This window comes from Lachancea thermotolerans (assembly GCF_000142805.1).
Source record: "Lachancea thermotolerans CBS 6340 chromosome C complete sequence".
Taxonomy (NCBI): domain Eukaryota; kingdom Fungi; phylum Ascomycota; class Saccharomycetes; order Saccharomycetales; family Saccharomycetaceae; genus Lachancea; species Lachancea thermotolerans.
In genome coordinates this window covers 605,051-616,155 of record NC_013079.1, presented here as the reverse complement: position 1 = coordinate 616,155, position 11,105 = coordinate 605,051, and the positions used below count along the sequence as shown (strand labels likewise).

The 11,105-nt window shown below is 46.9% G+C and overlaps 7 protein-coding genes across 7 annotated transcripts; 5 read left to right on the top strand and 2 right to left on the bottom strand.

Moving 5' to 3' along the window:
- Positions 1-437: 437 nt before the first annotated feature.
- KLTH0C07106g (KLTH0C07106p) lies at positions 438-806 on the top strand (the record flags this gene model as incomplete). Its single annotated transcript, XM_002552488.1, has 1 exon — positions 438-806. One exon carries the CDS (start codon positions 438-440, stop codon positions 804-806), a length of 369 nt encoding a protein of 122 aa, XP_002552534.1.
- Positions 807-902: 96 nt separating this feature from the next.
- On the top strand, positions 903-2,423 carry TRP2 (anthranilate synthase TRP2; the record flags this gene model as incomplete). Its single annotated transcript, XM_002552487.1, has 1 exon — positions 903-2,423. The coding sequence occupies one exon, from the start codon at positions 903-905 to the stop codon at positions 2,421-2,423; it is 1,521 nt and encodes a 506-aa protein (XP_002552533.1).
- Positions 2,424-2,582: 159 nt separating this feature from the next.
- PTH2 (aminoacyl-tRNA hydrolase) lies at positions 2,583-3,218 on the top strand (the record flags this gene model as incomplete). The annotated part of the gene is made up of 1 exon (XM_002552486.1): positions 2,583-3,218. The coding sequence occupies one exon, from the start codon at positions 2,583-2,585 to the stop codon at positions 3,216-3,218; it is 636 nt and encodes a 211-aa protein (XP_002552532.1).
- Positions 3,219-3,259: 41 nt separating this feature from the next.
- SHP1 (protein phosphatase regulator SHP1) lies at positions 3,260-4,525 on the bottom strand (the record flags this gene model as incomplete). Its single annotated transcript, XM_002552485.1, has 2 exons — positions 3,260-4,324; positions 4,433-4,525. 2 exons carry the CDS (start codon positions 4,523-4,525, stop codon positions 3,260-3,262), a joined length of 1,158 nt encoding a protein of 385 aa, XP_002552531.1.
- A 909-nt stretch (positions 4,526-5,434) lies between these two features.
- On the bottom strand, positions 5,435-7,741 carry MET6 (5-methyltetrahydropteroyltriglutamate-homocysteine S-methyltransferase; the record flags this gene model as incomplete). Its single annotated transcript, XM_002552484.1, has 1 exon — positions 5,435-7,741. One exon carries the CDS (start codon positions 7,739-7,741, stop codon positions 5,435-5,437), a length of 2,307 nt encoding a protein of 768 aa, XP_002552530.1.
- A 1,519-nt stretch (positions 7,742-9,260) lies between these two features.
- On the top strand, positions 9,261-9,848 carry KLTH0C06996g (KLTH0C06996p; the record flags this gene model as incomplete). The annotated part of the gene is made up of 1 exon (XM_002552483.1): positions 9,261-9,848. The coding sequence occupies one exon, from the start codon at positions 9,261-9,263 to the stop codon at positions 9,846-9,848; it is 588 nt and encodes a 195-aa protein (XP_002552529.1).
- An 831-nt stretch (positions 9,849-10,679) lies between these two features.
- Positions 10,680-11,024, top strand: IES5 (Ies5p; the record flags this gene model as incomplete). Its single annotated transcript, XM_002552482.1, has 1 exon — positions 10,680-11,024. One exon carries the CDS (start codon positions 10,680-10,682, stop codon positions 11,022-11,024), a length of 345 nt encoding a protein of 114 aa, XP_002552528.1.
- Between the last annotated feature and the right edge of the window lie 81 nt (positions 11,025-11,105).

Genomic DNA, 11,105 nt, shown 5'->3' with positions numbered 1-11,105 from the left:
CGTTTGCAAAGCTCCAGGAGGGACTTAGTTTTCAAAGGGCACTGAGTTATTGTCGACATGGCGGGGTTTGGCTTTGTAACGTTCTCGTCGGTTAGCACCACCTGATTTTAGCACTGGACTAATACAGTTTAAGTGTGTGTACTCCAAGTCCTGTCTTAATTAATTCAAATCCTTTTTTGATATTCGAGATGACAGGAGTGATAGGCTTTGCTAGCAGACGAATTTTCTCGCTAAGTAGGCTATTTGGCAGCGGAATCTTCCAAGTGCAATATCGGCACGCGACGCGTTTTACTGTTTCCACCAAATTCGCTAGGAAGGGCTGAAAATTGGCATTTTAACCACGGTTAGCTTATCTGTTATGCCCTGGCTTAATCATTATCATCTAATGCAGCCTTGTTCCATTGGGTCACTCCCCCACGGTGTCTAAAACCAATATCATGCCAACTGTTACTATAACATTTATTCCTTCGGCTGAACTCGACGCTAAAACCGATTTCCAAGTACTGCTTCAACATTATAGCACATTTGTGCATAAAGGTCTAGCAACCGAAGGTGTGGGCCCTCGAGGATCGCTACCCAGGACATTTGTTAACACGCTTGGGCACCCTAATTCACTTTATCCTAAAGTGACAGGTAATTTCGAACAAAGCAAGGCGTCGTCTCTTTTGTCAAGCTGCGTTATTAGCCTGAAAGCTAGCGTTAGTCATGGTCTCGCTAAGGCCCTTGCATTGATATCATTGACCATTTGCGTAGTCTCTTTATTTTGTCTGTTCGCCGTTGATTTCCTCAGTGAGTCATCTGGTTAATAAAACTTCAATAAAAAACTGAGCATCGATGGGACAGACGAACTCCAGTCCAAAAGACCTATCTGCATCCTAAAAGCGCATTCTCAGAGCACCACCATGACGAAAGTTGAAGTGCAACCAAGTCTAGAATCCCTCAAGGGCTTTGTTGCGGAGAACGATGAATCGGTCAACATGTACCCTGTCTTCTGTTACCTTCCAGCAATGGACTTGACGCCGCACCTGGCTTACCTGAAGCTTGCTCAAGTGAACAATCCTGACAGAAAGCAGTCATTCCTTCTTGAAAGCGCAACTTCTGACAATCAGCTAGGTCGTTTCTCTTTCCTGGGCACCAATCCTCGCAAAACCATAAAAACAGGTCCTACTGCTGGCTTAGAGGTGGACCCACTCACCGTTTTGGAGAAAGAGCTAGAGAACTACAAGCTGGCTGAAAACATTCCTGGTATCCCAAAGCTGAGTGGTGGTGCCATCGGTTACGTTTCTTACGACTGTATCAAGTATTTTGAGCCCAAAACTAAGCGTCCTCTGAAAAACGTGCTTCAGTTGCCAGAGGCATGTTTGATGCTGTACGACACTATTGTAGCCTTCGACCACGTTTACCAGCGCTTTCAAATCATTCACAACATTGACTTACGTACGGCTGAATCGCTAGAGAAAGGCTACGAAAAGGCGCAGAAAATTGTTCGCGACGTGGTTTCTACACTGGAGAGCTCTGATACATTGGAAAACGTCATTCAACCACCAATCAAGCTAAATCAAAGCTTCACTTCCAACATTGGCGAGAGCGGCTACAAAGCTCATGTCACTACACTGAAAGAGCACATCAAAAAGGGAAATATTTTCCAAGCAGTTCCGTCTCAGAGAGTCGCAAGACCCACTTCTCTGCATCCTTTCAACATCTACAAGCACTTGAGGACTGTGAATCCCTCACCTTACTTGTTTTACATCGACTTGCTGGACTTTCAAGTCATCGGAGCGTCTCCCGAGCTACTATGTCAAGTTGATACCAAAAACAAGATCATTACTCATCCAATCGCAGGTACCGTGAAGAGAGGCAAAACCCCAGCAGAGGACGATGAGCTGGCTGACGTTTTGAGAAGCTCATTGAAGGACCGCTCAGAGCATGTCATGCTTGTTGATCTGGCTAGAAATGACGTGAACCGTGTTTGTGATCCTATGACTACCAACGTTGATAAGCTATTGACTGTGCAACGGTTTTCCCACGTCCAGCATTTGGTTTCACAGGTTTCAGGAACTTTGAGAAAGGACAAAACACGCTTTGACGCTCTCAGGTCCATCTTTCCTGCAGGAACTGTTAGCGGAGCCCCTAAAGTTAAGGCCATGGAGCTTGTTGGGGAGCTTGAGGGCGAAACAAGAGGCGTTTATGCCGGTGCTGTTGGCAACTGGTCATATGATGGGAAATCCATGGATACGTGTATTGCATTGAGAACTATGGTATACAAAGACGGTGTTGCTTATTTGCAAGCCGGCGGTGGTATTGTTTTTGACTCTGATGAGCAAGAAGAGTATGAGGAAACTCTTAACAAGATGCGCGCCAATCACAATACCATTCTACAAGCTGAAGAAATCTGGGCAGCTCGTGTGGGCACTATCGATTAGTTTTCTTGGTTCACATTCGTCTACGCGACCGTTGTAAGGTATTTCAGTAATTACAATATAGTTTTGAGATGAGCCATATAGATCAATGAACTTAACCTTAATTGAAGAAAATTTTGATCCAACCTAGAGAAATAAAGAGCTCCAATTTCCCCTAAACCGATGCAACCGTCCATCAATAGTCTGGCTACTCTGTTTGGGATAGCGGCAGTGTCGCTTGCTAGTGGATACTACCTAGGACAGGTGAGCACCACCGGCCCTCTGAAGAAGCATCATGTCAAAGACATTCTGAAAAGGTGTAAAGCCAAAGCAAAAAAGGAACAGGAAATGCAAGGGAGTGACAGCGAAGGCTACGAAGATGGGGACGATGAAGAGGATGAAGAAGATGAGGTTGAAATCAACTCTTTGTCTCTGAACGATATTCCCGGCGAAGTGCGAATGGCACTAGTAATTCGTCAGGATTTAGGCATGCAGAAAGGTAAGGTCGCAGCTCAATGCTGCCATGCTGCACTGGCATGCTATCGCTTGATAGCCACTGACCCAAGCCGCGAGTCTTACAATTTGCCATTGACAGAGAGGTGGCTCAGTCATGGCCAAGCTAAGATAACCTTGAAATGCCCTGACAAGGAAACAATGGACGAACTGTTCGCTAAGGCTCTATCTCTGGGCGTCAATTCCTATGTGGTACATGATGCGGGAAGGACTCAAATAGCAGCTGGCAGTGCGACAGTGCTCGGGCTGGGGCCTGCGCCAAAGGCAGTTCTGGATCAAATCACAGGCGAATTAAAGCTATACTAAGTGTTTACATAGAGAGTAACATCACAATCATTTTGAAAGACTCAGACCCATCTTTGGACCACGACTGCATGACAAAGTCCTTCCTCTTTCAAAGAGCTGTCGAAGTTCTCGATTGGCTTAACAGGGAATGCGTGGTTCAAGGTAAACGCTTTCGCATTGCCAGTCTCGCCTTTAACGTGATCATACAAGGACCGTACAGTATCTGTTGAGTTACAATGCAGCACTTCACGCTTTCCGCTAGCGTACCTAATCTGTACACTAGTGTCACCTGTGGGTTTGGCAGGTTCTTCTTTTGAAGCTGGTGACTTCTGGGCCGGCGGCTGTGGAGTAGCTTCTGGAGAGAGCGACTCACCAGGAATTGGAGAGCCCAGTCTTTGGCCGGTGCCATGGAATCCCTGTAGCTTGCGTTTTGGGGGCTTAAAGCTTTCGTCGAGTCTTTTGTTCACATTCACATCAACTTCCTGACCAAACTCGACATTCAACAAACGCAATGGTGCTCTTCCTTGGTTCAGTTCATTTAGATAGAAACTGTTAGCAGGGTCATCGTAGCGATACAATTCACCGTCATTAACTTGGAAGCCCTCCTTCCAAAACGTAATTTCTCTTGTAACTTTCTGCGGTCTGGAGGGTAGGGGTTCGGCAGGGATGTCGTCAGCCACATGAGCAGGAGCGTCGACAGATGATCCCAATCGAAATCCTTTTCCTGTGAAGTGGCTCTTCTTGCGTTGCGCTTCATCAGGGGTTGAATCATCCGACCTCTGACCGCCTCTCTTCGCCTTTTCTAACAGGTCTCTTATAAGCGAATCTGGATCATTTGGATCAGTAACTTCAAGCCCAGAAGTTTCGCCACCAGCGAATGTGTTTCTTGGCTCATCGTCGTCGTCGTTTGCGTTGGTCTCTTTCAAAATGTCCGAGAAGCTCTTGAACTTGGGATTCTGGTTCCCAGACTTTTTGGCGGCTCGAGAAGATGACTGTGACAAGGCAGGGGAGTTTTTAGGGCTCAAGCTTCGGCTGGGGCGAGAGCGGGGCTCTTGAGTGCTTGTTCCAGAGGCGGGTTGTGAACTAGGGTTATCATTTTGAGCGGCGTAAAAAGCATTCAAAGCATCCTGAATATTGTTCAAGTTAGTATAACTACTTTTGCCACATTGTCCAGTGAATTTTGGCTACCTGAACAGTCCAAAGGGCTGGCTTAGTGTCATGTTCGTGGTACATACTCCTAGGTCTGGGAATTCGCCCAAGTAAGACTGAGCGGTTTCGAGGGAGGCATTGGACAACGTCATAAACTGCTGAATGTTTTCGTCTGACATTGAGGCTATCAAAGTTGGACCAGTGATGATTGAAATGATGGTCCTTCTTTAGGGTCTTGCCACTTTATCTCAACAAATCACTAGACCATATAGAAAACGTAGCTGATGACTACGCCCTTTGCCAGTAGGTAAAAGAGCACAAGGGCTCGCAGAGACCGAGTAGATGCATATTTCAAGATGGTAGCCAGACGCCAAGGCTCCCGCAACGTATATCTCAATAACTCGTTAGCATTCTCTACCGCACATTTTTTGAGCCCTCGAAATTAATCTCGAGCACGAAAACGTCTAACAATCCAACAACTACGTACACGATTGAACTTCAATCGAAAGCAGAGATTTTGGGCCTCATGATTGAAAAGGCTCTGCAAGATAAGCGCTCTTGAGTGCTCGCATCGGCTTTTTTAACCCACTAACGAATTTAACACCAAGCAGCATCGTAAATCATATTTCTCTCTACACCCACAGCTGTCAATAGTATTTTAAGACTACGAAAACGTAGTTCCCTTATATCAACACTATTGATTCTCTTGTGCGGAATGCATCTGTCCGGTTCTGCAACTGGCGGGCCTGTATCTATATGCCCTGGAGTTTTTTAGCTTTTTGAATGAAGCAATGAATCAGGACGCATGCTGCGCCTGAGCACACTATAATACCGAACTGTGAGGGCATATTCCCTTGAGTCGTGACGTAGCGCCATGGCGACAAGCCCAAGGCGCCCGCTTCTTTTAAGATATTGTTGAAATTTATTATACACTAAACTAAGCACCGATGTTGAATCCCTAGCAAACAGCCAGACCTAACCCTCACTCAATGAGGGCCGGCAGCTTGCTAATATAAGCCCAATATTATTTGTAATAGTGAGAAAGAGTGCTGCATTTCCTGCAGCAGTTAGTGGGTTAAGCCACTAGTTTATTTCTTGGCGTAAACCTCGCGGAAGTGCTTGGCAGCCTCAACCATGTGGGTCAAAGACAACTTGGTCTCCTCCCAACCTCTGGTCTTCAAACCACAGTCAGGGTTGACCCAGAACTTCTCAGCTGGGTAAGACTTCATGATGGTCTCGATCTTGGAAATGAACTCCTCAGTAGAAGGAATTCTTGGAGAGTGAATGTCGAACAAACCTAGACCGATGTGGTTTGGATAGTTCTGGAACTCAGCGATGTAGTTTGGATCATCCTTCTTAGAGAATTCGATGGAAACAACATCAGCGTCCAAAGCCTTGATGTGGTTTGGATCCAAGTCGGAGTAACAGAAGTGGGAGTGGATTTGAGTCTTGTTAGCGACGCCGGAGGTGGCGACTCTGAAAGACTCAGCAGCCCATTGCAAGTAAGCGGCACGCTCGTCGCCAGCTCTCAATGGCAAACCCTCTCTCAAAGCAGGCTCGTCAACTTGAATGACCTTGATACCGGCAGCCTCCAAGTCGTTAACCTCGTCTCTCAGAGCCAAAGCCAATTGCAAGGCCTGAGTCTTCTGGTCAACATCGTTTCTTGGGAAAGACCATCTCAAACAGGTGACTGGACCAGTCAACATACCCTTAACAGGCTTGGTAGTGATGGATTGAGCGTAGACAGACTCCTTGACGGACATAGCCTTTGGTCTGGACAAGTCACCAACAATGATAGGTGGTCTGACGTATCTAGAACCGTAAGACTGGACCCAGCCGTTGGTGGTGAAGGTGTAACCGTCAATTTGCTCACCGAAGTACTGAACCATGTCGTTTCTCTCAGGCTCACCGTGGACCAAGACGTCTAGACCAATCTCCTCCTGGAATCTGATAACAGTCTCAATCTCGGAGTTGATGAATTTCTCGTACTCCTCAGCAGTGATGGTGCCCTTAACAAATTTGTTTCTATTGATTCTGATGTCCTTGGTTTGTGGGAAAGAACCAATGGTGGTGGTTGGGAACAATGGCAAGTTGAAGATCTTCTTCTGCTCCTCCAATCTCGCTGGGAAGGGGGAAGAACGAGTGGACATCTTCTCGTCAATAGAGGCAACTCTCTTTTGAACCTCCTCGTTGTTGGTAATGTTGGAAGAAGCTCTGTTAGAGACGGACTTAGCGTTGGTCTTCAACTCAGCGGAAACGTCCTCACCGGAAACGTTCTTGGCGATGACCACGACCTCCTTGACCTTCTGGGTAGCGAAAGAGAACCAATCCTTGATTTCTGGGTTCAACTTCTTCTCGTTCTCCAAGTCAACTGGGGTGTGCAACAAAGAAGAAGAGGTGGCGACAATGACTCTGTCCTTGCCCAACTTCTCAATAGCCTTCTGCACAAGGGCGGAGGACTTGGCGAAGTCGTTCTTCCAGATGTTTCTACCGTCGACAACACCGACAGATAGAGACTGGTTGTCCTTTAGGATAGCAGCAACCTGGTCGAACTGCTCTGGGTTTCTGACAAAGTCAAAGTGGAAAGCAGCGACTGGCAACTCCTTGATGGCGTCCAAGTTTGGAACCACAGTGCCGAAGTAGGTGGCGAAAGTGATAGCTGGCAAACCGGATTGAGAGGCTAGGAAGTCGTAGGCAGTCTTGAAAGCGGCCTTGACCTCTTGAGGCAAGTCCAAAACCAAGATTGGCTCGTCGATCTGGACCTCGGTGGCGCCGGCCTCAGCCAACTTCTTCAAGATCTCAGCGTAGAGTGGGACCAACTTCTGTAGCAAAGACAATGGCTCCAAGTCCAAAGAGTCCTTGTCGGCCTTACCCAAGAACAGGTAAGAGACAGGACCCAACAGAACTGGTCTGGTCTGGATGCCCAAAGCCTTGGCCTCCAAGAACTCGTCGACAGGCTTCTGGCCGTTCAGCTTGAACTGGGTGGAGTGGGAAAAGGTTGGTCTGACGTAGTGGTAGTTGGAGTCGAACCACTTGACCATCTCCAAGGCGGTGACATCGACGGCCTTCTCGGTCTCGGTGGCCTTTCTCTGCAAACCTCTACCCATGGCGAAGAAAGTGTCCAGTGGGGACAAGTTGTACTTGGCGTAACGCTCTGGGATGACGTTGAAGAGCAGGGACAAGTCCAAAACCTGGTCGTAGAAGGAGAAGTCGTTGGATGGAATAACGTCCACACCAGCTTCCTTCTGCAACTTCCAGTTGTTGGCTCTGATGTCCTTACCGACCTTCAGCAGGTCCTCGACGCTGACCTTACCTTGCCAGTAGGCCTCAGTGGCCTTCTTCAACTCTCTGTTGGCGCCGATTCTTGGGAAACCTAGGACGGATGATTGAACCATTTTGTATTATATGCAGAACCCCTTGAGTTTGATCTGTGAAGGAGGATGGTGAGCCTTGAACTTGAAGTCGAAGGGTAGTGAATCAATTGACCCGACTTATATACTTCTCACACTTTCACAGGCTCTAGCGATCGTTTAAAAAATTTTCCAATATATCCCAATTTCCTGCGGTAAGTGGCTTTCATCGCAGCTTAGTGCTTCTTCCCTTGATTCGTCGGTGTAAACTTGGGGCTTGAGCCCGGGCGGAAAGTGTGGACTTCGCGATTTGAATGAATCCGCGCGAACGGCGCGCGTCAGATTATGCGCGTACGCGACTCACACACTGGCGCGAGCTGCGTGCTCCAATTCACATGCGAGTAAAATGTCAGATGAGCCCGTGATATTTGTGGCTTGGCCAGGTATTAAAAACGGTGTTTTAATGATTGTGAGTCCGAGCCGATGCAGAGCCACCACAGCGTACGTATCACGTGCGCGTGCCAAAGTTGGTCGGAGTCGGCCAACGTGTACGAGCAGGAACAGACGACGGTGCGAGTCAGCATTCCAGACCTTCGGCGGTGAATTGGAGAGGCCGGCAGTTGTTGAAGCCATAATTGGAGTAGTCACGGGGTCCGGAAGGGTTCCGATAGAAGGCTGACAGCGACGCCGAGGGAGCCGCGGCGCGTAGAAGTTGCCTTGAATTTAGCCGAAATTGGCAGGTGAGAGCATATAGGCTTTCCGCGCCCAATTCCTCTCTTCTCCGAGCTGGCCTTGGAGGAGTCTCAACAGTGTGCTACTCTACGTAATAGGACGTCGAATTACTTGTGCGTTCGAAATGATATTCTTGCTTTGACTCGCACTGTGTACGATGCCTGAGTAAATCCGCCCATCTCAATTTTGGCGATGTCGCCGCTTGATGCCGTAAGCGAATCCTCTGACAACGGGGTTATTCTCAGCTTACGTGATCGATAGCTGACGATACTAGTTTCCTTCAAGACAAGGATTCTCTGATTGTAGGAGTATTCGACTGCTGTGAAACACTCGGTCACCCTGGGTAGAGAAACTGCACGGGGCACAAAGCGCTTGTGGCTTTTGCGACCTGCTACAGAAAAGCAAGACCTCAGCAACAAAGGCTTCAGTTTTAGGTAAATAGAATACTTGTAAGCAGCTTGAGGTTGATGATGAAAAGGACCTCAGAATGAGGAAAAAAGACCCAAGAATGAGGAAAACTTCAACCCACGTTTAGGGTTTGCAAACAGGTTGAAGGGGAGGTTGAAGATCAAATTCGGGGCAAATGAGCCCAGGCGCTAAGCTGTTGGAAGCCTAAAAGTTGTTGCGAACAGGGCAAAAGAAGACAAAAAACGCTTTTCCGAGCAGGCTCTCAGCTATATGCCAACGCAAAAACTAAGCTTTTTATTGATCAGACTTCCGGCTTGGTTTCTGGGTTTCGTTGTCGCTTTGGTGCCACCCTAGTGAGACCTGTAGCTGTTTATTATACTTGAAAAAGGATTCGCCCCGTGTGGACTGTATAAATTAATCACTTATGCAGTCAGAAATACTAGTAGAGATTCGTACACTAAACCAGCTCGGAATTCCCACCATGGCGACTGCTCCTGTGCAAAACGTTTTTGTTTTACGACTCACTGGCTCTGTGTGTAGCTTCGCTTTCTCAATGAAAAGCCTCAGTAAGAAAAGATATCTGAAGTTCAAGCACGAACATCCTGAGATTGAATGTACCGACGAAAGATGCCCCGAAAGGCTGAAAAACTGGGTACACCAGCAGCGCTACATTTATGGGCAGGGAATAGTGACAGTTGTGTTTCTTCCGTTATGCTATCTTTTCGCAAACACGTTGATCAAGGACAGCGTTTACGAGAACACTCCTTTCAACAGGGCCCGCAACCTAGTAATTTTGTTCGGTCATGTACAACACTTTTTTGTTTGCGCAGTGGGTTTCTACCGCTGCAAAAAGTGGACCGAAGATTTAGTAGACAGCATAGCATGCGATGGAAAGGCATCCAATAGTTGCAGTTGGTATGGGTATGCGAAGCTCGAGAGAGGGCAGGACAAAGCGCATAGGTTTTTAAGTATTATGTATGGGTCGCAACATACGCGGCGACATGCAAATTGAAGACTGGGAGACTGATCGAGGAAGTTTCAATGCTGCGAATACTCTTATCGAATAGTGGCTCCTAACTGTCTGTGCAGCATATCAAACAGAAGGAAACCTTCAAATTTTTTGATCCCTCAAACAAAGTCTGGCACGTTAAATTTATTGCCGGCGCCAATGAAAAATCATTTGCAATTCGATTTTTTTGTTAGGGCCAGATTTTTAACACTGCTCAGGTTTCTTTGGCATTTGAAGTGAGATGTCAGGGTTATATAGTAGAAAGGTGGTGGCTTATCATCTTTAACTTAGCTTTGAAGCTTCAAACATCTCTAAATTTCTGCTCATCTAGCTGATAATTCTCGAATCAATCCTTACGATTTAATAAATCCATCTCGAGTACTGGCATTCTAAGATTTTTGTCCCTAAGAAAGATTAATATGAAGGGGATGCTAAATTATAGTGAGGCTTCCAAAAATCATATGACAGCAAACCGCAACCACCGTAGCTTGGATTTTATGTTTTGCGCACCTATCTAAATTGTGCTGAGATTGAATATAATTTTCCGATGACGACGGCAATACAGAAAAATCTGGATTTGTCTAATATAGTGGGACTAGCGCTACCCAGATTGCCGCCTAAGTGCCTGGCATGGCTTGCGGAAATCGTTTGATTGAACGACTCGCCTGTGCGTAAGCATCGTCCAAACGGCAGCCCACCTTTTACGTGCACTCTCGTCACGAGCTCGTTGATGTCATTGTTTACGAATTTGTAACTTCCATCAAATTGACTTGATTAGCACGGCAGATCATCGGTGCTTTATCAGCTTATATGTAAGCTCGAGCTTGCAACCTAATGACCAGCTCTAAAATTCCAGTACCCTCCAAAGAATATGCAAAGCAACTATCGAGGCGGGAAGAGCTCACCAAGCAAGAGTCATCGTTAAAGAGGGAGTACACCACAATGCTGCGAAAAATGGCAAGTGTCATGGCCGTGCTACAAGAGCTTGATGATGGACAGGAGGCTTCACAGCAAACAATTTCAGAAAGCGCACTGCTCAAGGTCCCTGAACTGAAACAATACTCTCAGCTTTTGCATGACATAGACAGTAAAGCACTAGAGGATATTGAGATACCAGAAGTCCTGAAAGACTCGTATGCGCTTTATAAACAGTCGCCTCTACTTTACAAGGACCTGTGAACTTGCTTGCAACAATAGGGGCATGCATTGTATGTATAATGTGTTTTTTAGGCGGCGCGATTTCTGCGCACGATGCTAGTA